Here is an 11537-nt window from a genome sequence, read left to right as displayed (position 1 = left end):
GAGAGAGAGAGAGAGAGAGAGAGAGAGAGAGAGAGAGAGAGAGAGAGAGAGAGAGAGAGAGAGAGAGAGAGAGAGAGAGAGAGAGAGAGAGAGAGAGAGAGAGAGAGAGAGAGAGAGAGAGAGAGAGAGAGAGAGAGAGAGAGAGATAGAGAGAGAGAGAGAGAGAGAGAGAGAGAGAGAGAGAAGATACGGGCATCAACACACTCAATCCATGTTGGTCAGTTGACAGCGGATGATACCAGGAGACGCGGTGATAGCGAGAGAGTTTGACAGAGAAAGAATGGCTGCCCGCATGTTTTTGCTGAGCGGAGGTACGCCCCCCCCCCCCCCCCCCCCCCACGTCCATAGGAATCAGAACATGGCGAATATGACCGTCCCACAGCACATCTGAGGACCCTGCCGTAGCTGTCTATATGTGGAAACTGTCACCAGGACGAGATGCAAAGCTTGATGTCGCGTTGCAGTTGAGAGGACTGGCGTTGACCAGTACGCAGACACTTCCGGCACTATTGAGAAGAAACAATGTCTGCTTTCTTCGCCACCGCCTTGATGGGTCATGACCTCACTGCTTACTACCTGGGATGTGTCAGAGCAACGAAAAGTGGGTAAATGACATGAAGCACACGCTTGCAAATCTATATGACTTCCCAAATCTCCAGCGTCATACAACGCGTCCTTTCCTTTAACCGTACGTGGTACATGTTTGTACATAAAATGAATCCTTTGAATCATAAAAGAGCATTCAACACTTGCAACCATGCCCAACGTAACGCAAACATATGCTTAATGTTCACAGACGCCTGTAGCTGTCCAACCTGGTGTTTTATTTTTATAGTCACTTTCTTCTTTACGTTAAGGATATGACACTTTTCAGTCGTTGAGTGCACGCATAAGTACAGCCTTAGGTATTTGTGTGCAATTTTTCCGGATTTTCCTCGACTGCCTTGCCAAGAAGATGGCAGCAGCCGTGGAGTGATTGCCCTGCTACAGGATAAGTGTGCAAACCAGCGCACGCGGAGATGGGTTGACGGATATTACGCCTCCAAATAGACCCTTCGGTCCGTTGGCATTTCCCGGGGGCCCGGCCCCGCTTTATGCCACCGGAGCAGCCCCTGATCCATCGAGCCCGAGGAATCTGGGGAACCCCCTGCGAGCGCACTAGTGCCGCCTGGGCGTGGCGCTGTCTGATTGTCCGTAATGTTTTCGATTTTTAAAGGAAGTGTCCCACATTTATCTAGACTTTTGAGATCAAGCACCTATCTTAAAAACTATTCGGTGTGTTAAGACCCACGCCCCTCTAGTTTCTGAGACAGAAACCCGCGAAAATTGGGAAAAGAATATCGGGGAGAGTATTTCAAATCCACCTTGCCGTTGACGACGTCATAAAAACGTCATTCAAATCCTGTCATTCCATAAGCTATGCAGCGACCAGGGCTGGAAAAGATCATTGTCGAGGCGTTCATATCTGGCGTTCATGGGCGCGATTTTCAGATACAACGTCCGCCAATTGGCTCTTCATCAATGTTGTGTAATGTACGATGGCGTAATGGAACCATGACGCATCGAAAAGCATATTTACTAAACAAAGAATTGCGCTTTCTAGAGCAGTATTTTCCACTAAAAAGGCATATCGATAGTTATCAGTGAGTTGGTTTCATCATACCTGATGCTTGGCCTAATATATATATATATATATATATATATATATATATATATATATATATATATATACATTTAAATGCGGAACATTACCTTAAATGAAGCATTTTGGCGGGCATAACAACATTCTCATTAACTATGGAGTAGCATGTCTATCATGTCCGAGCTTGTCTCAGCCAAGCGTCAGTTACTTAGGGGAAAGTCCTAAATTAGCGACGTGTGTCCGATACATAATTCGTGCATCGTGCATTTCTCTTTTCCAGGAAAATGGTTCAACTACGGAATCATCTTCATGGTGATGATACTCGATTTGAACATGTGGAAGAACCAGTTTGTTTATGTGCCAAAGAATTATGGACAGTATACAGGTAAGAGATTTGATCGGCTTCGTTGCTTTCGATAATGAATATTTTGGAGTTCAGAAAAGGTCGTGGCATGAGCGAGCTTAACTATGCCTTCAGTTCAAGGGACAGGTTTGAGACACAGAAGTGTAGCTGAAGTAGCTTTTTCGAAAACCTTTACACCCTGTTTGTTTTACGACTCAGACATTCTGGACATGTTTGAGGTTGCGTGTACATAAGCAAGTTGATGTACGGTCACGTGGTGGGAGTAAATGGACGGTGAGCAGGGCACGTAGTACTGCCACGTGGTGGGAGTAAATGGACGGTGAGCAGGGCACGTAGTACTGCCACGTGGTGGGAGTAAATGGACGGTGAGCAGGGCACGTAGTACTGCCACATGGTGGGAGTAAATGGACGGTGAGCAGGGCACGTAGTGCTGCCACGTGGTGGGAGCAAATGGACGGTGAGCAGGGCACGTAGTACTGCCACGTGGTGGGAGTAAATGGACGGTGAGCAGGGCACGTAGTGCTGCCACGTGGTGGAAGTAAATGGACGGTGAGCAGGGCACGTAGTACTGCCACGTGGTGGGAGTAAATGGACGGTGAGCAGGGCACGTAGTACTGCCACATGGTGGGAGTAAATGGACGGTGTGGGGCACGGGCACGTAGCAGGGCACGTAGTGCTGCCACGTGGTGGGAGCAAATGGACGGTGAGCAGGGCACGTAGTACTGCCACATGGTGGGAGTAAATGGACGGTGAGCAGGGCACGTAGTACTGCCACATGGTGGGAGTAAATGGACGGTGAGCAGGGCACGTAGTACTGCCACGTGGTGGGAGCAAATGGACGGTGAGCAGGGCACGTAGTACTGCTACGTGGTGGGAGTAAATGGACGGTGAGCAGGTCACGTAGTACTGCCACGTGGTGGGAGTAAATGGACGGTGAGCAGGTCACGTAGTACTGCCACGTGGTGGGAGTAAATGGACGGTGAGGAGGTCACGTAGTACTGCTACGTGGTGGGAGTAAATGGACGGTGAGCAGGGCACGTAATGGAATGGACGGCCCTTCTCACAGACCAGTATCGCAAGATACACACGGTGATGGACCAATCCGTCCTGCTCACTGGCAACCTGACGCTGTGGACCTACAAGGCGCGCAACACGACCGACTCCAGCACGGACCAGCTCTACAGACTGGGTGGGTAGCCCGTCCACGTACGGGGTAGCCTGGGGGGGGGGGGGGGGTAATCGGCCCATTTACCTGCAGTTTGTTCGATACAGCTCGGTGTGCATGGATCAGCCGTAAAAAACGGGGTAGAGTCGATTGCCTCTCATTCATTTGCATCTGGTATGGCGTTAGCGTAGGAAAAGCAAGCTTGTGGCGTGTACGATTAATGCACGCACAGTACTGAAGCGTACGTCATCAATATCATCATTTTTCGTGTCTCCTCCATGGGTGGTTTTTCAGGACTCGTATTCATTCGGAGATCCATGTCAGAATGTCACAAACGCACACGCAACACACACACACACACACACACACACACACACACACACACACACACACGCACACACACACACACACACACACACACACACACACACACACACACACACACACACACACACACACACACACACACACACACACACACACACACACACACACACACACACACACACACACACACACACACACACACACACACACACACACACACACACACACACACACACACACACACACACACACACACACACACACACATATCCATCCCAATCGTGGCTGCCAGTTAGACATCTCCAGCCTCTCCCTTGGCCAGCTCCTGCGCGCGCCACTGCGGTGCAAGCCCACTGGACACTACCGGGCGCACGATTTCAATTAGCAGCGGGGCGGAAATGGGCCAATTTGTCACGCACGTACACAGCACGCGCGATGGAACCGCAACAGGCCGCCGAGCGTTGTTCTGTTTTGTCCATGGTATCATCTGCTTGCTCTTCGCGCACTGCTCTCATTTAGGCTGCTCGGTGCCCGGGCACACTGCTGCACGAACCATACCAGCACCAATGTCCGCGGCGTCCGTCACCGACTCTTTAGAAAACCGCTGGCGTGATCGGTTCAGAAATCAGTGACGCCATATCTCCTAACTAGCGCTCTCTATACCCTGCCGCAGAGGACATGGTGATGAACTCCAAGTACATGGGCTACTCGACCAGCGTGCGGTGCACCACGTTTATTCCTTGCGTGCTGGGTTTCGTCCTGTTCATCAGCCTGGTCATCGTGTACGGCCGGTTTCCTCCCAACAAGGTGAGCCACCAGAAACGCCGCGTAAACAGAGCCTTTTCTCGAGCCTGACGTGCGTGCACCGTCTGAGAGCTGCCCTCCCGCAAGTCTGACGCGTGCACACCATCTGAGAGCCGCTCTCTCCCGAGACGGACGCGCGCGCACCATCTGAGAGCCGCTCTCTCCTGAGTCTGACGCGCGCACACCGTCTGAGAGCTGCTCTCTCCCGAGTCTGACGCGCTGACACCGTCTGAGAGCCGCTCTCTCCCGAGTCTGACGCGCGCACACCATCTGAGGGCCGCTCTCTCCTGAGTTTGACGCGCGCACACCGTCTGAGAGCCGCTCTCTCCCGAAACGGACGCGCGCAAACAGTTTGAGAGCCTCTCCCCCAGAGTCTGACGCGCGCACACCATCTGAGAGCCGCTCTCTCCTGAGTTTGACGCGCGCACACCGTCTAAGAGCCGCTCTCTCCCGAGTCTGACGCGCTGACACCGTCTGAGAGCCGCCCTCTCCCGAGTCTGACGCGCGCACACCATCTGAGAGCCGCTCTCTCCTGAGTTTGACGCGCGCACACCATCTGAGAGCCGCTCTCTCCTGAGTTTGACGCGCGCACACCATCTGAGAGCCGCTCTCTCCCGAAACGGACGCGCGCAAACAGTTTGAGAGCCTCTCCCCCAGAGTCTGACGCGCGCACATAGTCTGAGAGCTGCCCTCTCCAGAGTCTGGCGTGCACACAGTCTGAGAGCCGTACTCTCCCGAGTCTGACGCGCGAACACAGCCTGAGAGCTGCCACCCCCCCGAGTCTGACGCGCGAAAACCGTCTGAGAGTAGCTCTTCCCGGGTCTGACCCGCTGACCGCACAGCAGTCGTCGCCTTCCACAAGGCTCTGCGGCAATTCTAGCAGCAATGCGTCAGATTTTCGCGCATCTAACGCTTTTTGTCAATTAATCTGCCGCTCGTGGGTTTGATAATTTTCAGGGCGATGTTTTCGTTCTTGGTTCGCATCATTTACATCACTTAAGTTGATGTCAAGCGGTCTGCCTACTTCGTGCTCAGAAAATGTGTGACCGCCAAAAGGACACTGAAAGGCCATCTCTTAATGTTGACATCGGGTTGGCTCACGTGACATAGTGCACACACAGTGCCAGCATTTCCTGAGGCTGCCAAGCTTGTCGCCAAGTGTGCATTGTGCAAATGTGCCAAATGTGCACGTGTCTTGCGCATTGCGGGTTTTGGAGGGTCTGGAGTTTATACTAAACGAACTCGCTCAGCATTTGCTTTAGTCCTGGCTTGAGCCATAACAAATAAAAAGTGAATTTAGTGATAAAGAATTTGGTTACATGTTTACGTGACCGTTTTAATTTTGGCATGCTTCCCGAATGTTTCAAATGAATATTGACGTAGCAACAGTTGTCATGCAGTAAGGGGAGTTTGATGCTAAGGTCTGAACCCCATGGCTTATGTGCTCTCAGCTGTCGGGCGATTGTGCTGCTCTGATGAACCTTCAATTCCAACACATCATTCCGCATCACCAGCTCCGGGCTAGTTGCCACGAGACATCATTCCGGGGCTTCATAGAAGCGATAAATCACAGCCTTGTCGATAAATTTGGCACGGTTGGTGGCGTTGCCTGCCCCTCTATTGCAAAACAGTGTTGTTGGTCCGGGTAGTGCCAGATACTGCACTAGGACACAGTTGCCAGATACTGCACTAGGACACAGTTGCCAGATACTGCACTAGGACACAGTTGCCAGATACTGCACTAGGACACAGTTGCCAGATACTGCACTAGGACACAGTTGCCAGATACTGCACTAGGACACAGTTGCCAGATACTGCACTAGGACTCCCTTGCAGACACAGTCTGTCACACACACACACACACACACACACACACACACACACACACACACACACACACACACACACACACACACACACACACACACACACACACACACACACACACACACACACACACACACACACACACACACACACACACACACACACACACACACACACACACACACACACACACACACACACACACACACACACACACACACACACACACACACACACACACACACACACACACACACACACACACACACACACACACACACACACACACACACACACACACACACACACACACACACACACACACACACACACACACACACCACACACACACACACACACACACACACACACACACACACACACACACACACACACACACACACACACACACACACACCACACACACACACACACACACACACACACACACACACACACACACACACACACACACACACACACACACACACACACACACACACACACACACACACAGTCTGCTTAAAGATTATGATATTAAGTTTCGTTTCTGCTGCTCTATGACCGTTGGTATGCATAGATGTGCAACACGGCATGTGCATAATGCCCGAAGAAACGAATCACTAATCGTTGGTTGATAATTTCGCGGTCAAATGAGGTCGGTGATCTTTTCATGACTCGCTAACATTCGATCAGTGATGGGCTACTGTTTTCCATTGATACAATTGAGCCCTCAATTAGTGGAACATGAGCTGCCCAGTCTGATTGCTGACGAGCGTCGTGCATTTGTGGATATGGAACCTAATGGTGCTGATGTCCTCTATCATGATAGCGGCGAAGCTATGACCCCATTCCGGCTTATGATTTAGGTGCCAACCCCTTGCATGTCTGTTCGTTTTTTGTTCAACTAAGCTGAAGAAGAAAATGACTGATGATGATGATGATGATGATGATGATGATAATGGTCACCTCTCCTTCGGCCAACACTCAAATAAAAATGACTCCACGCCCGGTGTGGGTTAAAAGCTTCATTGTCGTAGGAATACATCCGCCTTTTGTGGTATCCGCTAAGCTGGACTGCCCTCACTCCAATCCAAGCTGTCACCCGCGTGATGTTAAAGGAAACTGGGACACAGCTGGGGTGGGCTAGGGGGCGTGAAACCGTCCAGTCAATGCTTGTTAGCGTATCTGTAATGTGGGAAGATGTGTCTTAAGTGAAACATTTTGGCCTACTCTGCGCAGGGCAGACCCATTAAACACACCATGTTATTTCACAGCTCTGAAAGCAAGCGGGCCAGACTGTGTTTCAATGAAGCCCTTGGGTGCCGTTTTGCTTTTAACGGGATCCGATGCGAGTAAATGCAAAACGTTGGAAAAGATATAGCCTAAGAATTTTGCTGCGTTCTCGAATTATAAACCGCACAGAAAGGTGTTTGGGCCAATGTGCGAGTACATATCCCTATTCGTCAAACTTGAGCGAAAAGCCAATAGCCCATTGCATGCATTTGGATTTATGTGCGGGCAGCGTTTGTCATGGAATGCTTATGAATGGAAGCCGTGGGGTGTGTGACCGGTGATTTAATTTTGTGTGCGCAGCTTCCCACGTATACGTAAGATTATAATGGATTTGTAAGGAACATTTGCGTGTCATGTATACGTTTGTTAACGACGTTGTGCTGTATATAAACATGCAACCAGGTACCTCAATGGTTACGGAAACATGTAACGCCACGTAGGAAATATGCAAACAGTCTGCGTGTCAGATACTTGATAATTTGCCCCGTTTGTCACCGGTACACCGGTGTGCGGCATATGCCTGCATCTTGTCATCGTCCTCGGCCATCAGCAGAATGCTTTCCAGATATGACAGTTGGTATCTGACAGCATCTCGCAGACATACGACCCATTGAGCTGTTTGCAGGAGAGCAGGACATGGATTAGATACATGGCCGATTGAGCTTTCGGCGGGACAGTGGGACACGGAGTAGATACGTGACCGTGCGCTTCTCTCGGCGGAGCAGACACATGACCGTGCGCCTCTCTCGGCAGAGCAGGCACATAACCGTGTACTTCTCTCGGTACAGCAGCCACATGACCGTGTGCTTCTCTCGGTACAGTAGCCACATGACCGAGTGCTTCTCTCGGCAAAGCAGCCACATGACAGTGCGCGCCTCTCTCGGCAGAGCAGACACATGGTCGTGCACTTCTCTCAGTGGAGCAGACACGTGACCGCGCACTTCTCTCAGTAGAGCAGACACATGACCGTGTGCTTCTCTCAGTAGAGCAGGCACATAACCGCGCGCCTCTCTCGGCAGAGCAGGCACATGACCGTGTGCTTCTCTCAGTAGAGCAGGCGCATGACCGTGTGCTTCTCTCAGTAGAGCAGACACATGACCGTGTGCTTCTCTCAGTAGAGCAGGCACATAACCGTGCGCCTCTCTCGGCAGAGCAGGCACATGACCGTGCGCTTCTCTCAGTAGAGCAGGCACATGACCGGGCACTTCTCTCAGTAGAGCAGGCACATGACCGTGCGCTTCTCTCGGTAGAGCAGGCACATGACCGTGCGCTTCTCTCGGTAGAGCAGGCACATGACCGGGCGCTTCTCTCAGTAAAGCAGGCACATGACCGTGCGCTTCTCTCGGTAGAGCAGGCACATGACCGTGCGCTTCTCTCAGTAGAGCAGGCACGTGACCATGCGCTTCTCTCGGTAGAGCAGGCACATGACCGTGCGCTTCTCTCAGTAGAGCAGGCACATGACCGGGCGCTTCTCTCAGTAAAGCAGGCACATGACCGTGCGCTTCTCTCGGTAGAGCAGGCACATGACCGTGCGCTTCTCTCAGTAGAGCAGGCACGTGACCATGCGCTTCTCTCAGTAAAGCAGGCACATGACCGTGCGCTTCTCTCGGTAGAGCAGGCACATGACCGTGCGCTTCTCTCAGTAGAGCAGGCACATGACCAGGCGCTTCTCTCAGTAGAGCAGGCACATGACCGTGCGCTTCTCTCAGTAGAGCAGGCACGTGACCATGCGCTTCTCTCAGTAGAGCAGGCACATGACCAGGCGCTTCTCTCAGTAGAGCAGGCACGTGACCGTGCGCTTCTCTCGGTAGAGCAGGCACGTGACCGTGCGCCTCTCTCGGTAGAGCAGGCACGTGACCGTGCGCTTCTCTCGGTAGAGCAGGCACATGACCGTGCGCTTCTCTCGGTAGAGCAGGCACATGACCGTGCGCTTCTCTCAGTAGAGCAGGCACATGACCAGGCGCTTCTCTCAGTAGAGCAGGCACATGACCGTGCGCTTCTCTCAGTAGAGCAGGCACATGACCAGGCGCTTCTCTCAGTAGAGCAGGCACATGACCAGGCGCTTCTCTCAGTAGAGCAGGCACGTGACCGTGCGCTTCTCTCGGTAGAGCAGGCACGTGACCGTGCGCCTCTCTCGGTAGAGCAGGCACGTGACCGTGCGCTTCTCTCGGTAGAGCAGGCACGTGACCGTGCGCCTCTCTTGGCAGGACGGCACGTACGGCGGCCGGCTGAAGAAGCGACGCCGTTCCTCGTGGCGCCGAGAGCGGAATACGCGGCGTCAGTCGCCGCTGCCGGCCAACTCCAGCGACCAGGAGGAGGTGCTGGACAACTCGACACTGAGTTAGCCGCCTGCCCGCCGCCAGCGCCGGCCACTCCGGACCAGTGCCAACACCGCGCGCGCTTATGTGTGCCGTCGCAGCGCGCCGCCGCAGAGTCAGCGTGGGTGACGGAGCACGGCTTCTTCTGTGCGTTCTCTGTCGAAGACCAAATGGTTTGATGAACGACGTTTAAGGATTTGTTCTCGGGTGCTGACGAGATGTCTGCTTTTGGCGGGTCGTCGCTGAAGCGAAGCCATGTGAAAGCCTTGTCCGGTTCCGGCAGCTGCACTGCGCATGCGCGTTGTTTGTGACCGTGGCTATGATGTCAGTGAGTACACGCTGCCGATGACCAGCACCGTAGTCGATACAGGAGACCACCGTTTCGTGCCTGACCGGGGCAGATAACCGTCGCAGACTATGTACTCCAAGTGCCGATGCGATGCGTGCTTCAGTGTCCGTGGTCGTCTTCTGCCGCCCAAAAAGCAGTTTGGGTTTCTATTTGCTGCGACACCACTGTCGGGTGTGTCCCCTTTAGTATGAGCTCCTACGCCGTGCTTGCACCCGTATTCTGCGTGCCTGCAGCATATTTTTATATTGGCCTTTAACTGTGTATGGTGCATCTCCGAGCGATTTCATATCATTTGCGGAAACGAAAAGGTTGTTTTTATTCACACGATGTTTGCGTTCCGCGCACGGAGATTGTTACAAGATCGAGTTTCCTCAGACCATGTTCCCACCGAGAGCACTCAAATGTTACGCCCGTCATGCGCTGTAGTCCCATGTGAGGATGCGGGACAGTTGTCGAAAAGGGACACTCCGGATGTCAATTCACCCAAGCTGGCACCGGACTTTGGAAATTCTTTGGTTTCCCTGGTAAGAGTGCTCTAGAGAACTTTGTCGGATATGTTGTGAGCGCTAAGCAAAAATATCAGCATGGGTTGTGATTTTGTACCTCCGAGTGGCCCCAAGAGGCAGTGGAGAAGCCGTATGTGGGGTATCGTAGAGCTTCTTCCCAGTTATGTGGCTGGCACTGCTCCTTTGCAGCATGCCGTTGTCGTACGAAGAGGGACTACTCCACCTAGGGTAAATGCTTTATAAGGTCGTGCATTGCGCTTGTACAACAGACTGCCAGCAAGCGTTGCAAATGCGCAAGTTACCTTTCACCCGCGTTTTCGTGGCTGTATGAGTTATGCGATGCATTGGATCTGTGCAGGATTCAAAATGAAGATGTTGTATTTTGGTGACTCTATTGTCCGATGTAATCTTGATGTGCTTTATTTGTTAATACAATGTACAATAATAACTTACTGTCAATATACGCAAGAAGTTGCATCTCGTATTGACTGCAGATAGCCCTCAGGCTCCCTCGCAGTCTAGACGTCTCAGAAAAAAACTCCCGTTAAGATCGCTACCCGTTTCTGTTTATATGTGCTTAAAACATAGGAAACCTTCATGGTCTAAATATTTCAGGCATTTTTCCCTCACTTATTTAAACATTTGCACAGGAAACTGGTGTCAGCAGTTTAGCATCTATGCAGTTCTGAAATCAATTTCCGCTTTGCTGTGCCTCTGACGAGGCCAGGGCCACCTTTGAGTTCCACCGCTGCCACAGTGGCTGCCCAGTGGATTGTCTCCCAATAGAGCTGCAGCGTTTGTTACCATGAGCGGAGCCTGGCAGGTACGCGGGCGCGACTCATGGTCACACAGCCTCAAACCGTACTGATAAGTGCCTCGCTGTAAGACAACTCCAATACGGCGAGGCATGCCAAGTCGTGAAACCTGGTGCACGAGCGG

General features: G+C 52.1%; 1 protein-coding gene across 1 annotated transcript in view; it reads left to right on the top strand.

Annotated features, from left to right (window-relative positions):
- Window positions 1-11039, top strand: part of LOC119108148 (transmembrane protein 117) — a gene marked incomplete in the record, with an annotated part of 17545 nt that extends 6506 nt beyond the window's left edge. The window contains 4 exon segments of the mRNA XM_037231727.1: window positions 1923-2027; window positions 3073-3195; window positions 4172-4305; window positions 9633-11039. Of these exon segments, the coding sequence (XP_037087622.1) occupies window positions 1923-2027; window positions 3073-3195; window positions 4172-4305; window positions 9633-9770 (500 nt within the window).
- Between the last annotated feature and the right edge of the window lie 498 nt (window positions 11040-11537).

This window comes from Pollicipes pollicipes, unplaced genomic scaffold, assembly GCF_011947565.3.
Source record: "Pollicipes pollicipes isolate AB1234 unplaced genomic scaffold, Ppol_2.1 Scaffold_6686;HRSCAF=7923_pilon_pilon_pilon, whole genome shotgun sequence".
In the NCBI taxonomy this organism is placed as follows: domain Eukaryota; kingdom Metazoa; phylum Arthropoda; class Thecostraca; order Pollicipedomorpha; family Pollicipedidae; genus Pollicipes; species Pollicipes pollicipes.
This window is presented reverse-complemented; position numbering and strand designations above follow the sequence as displayed.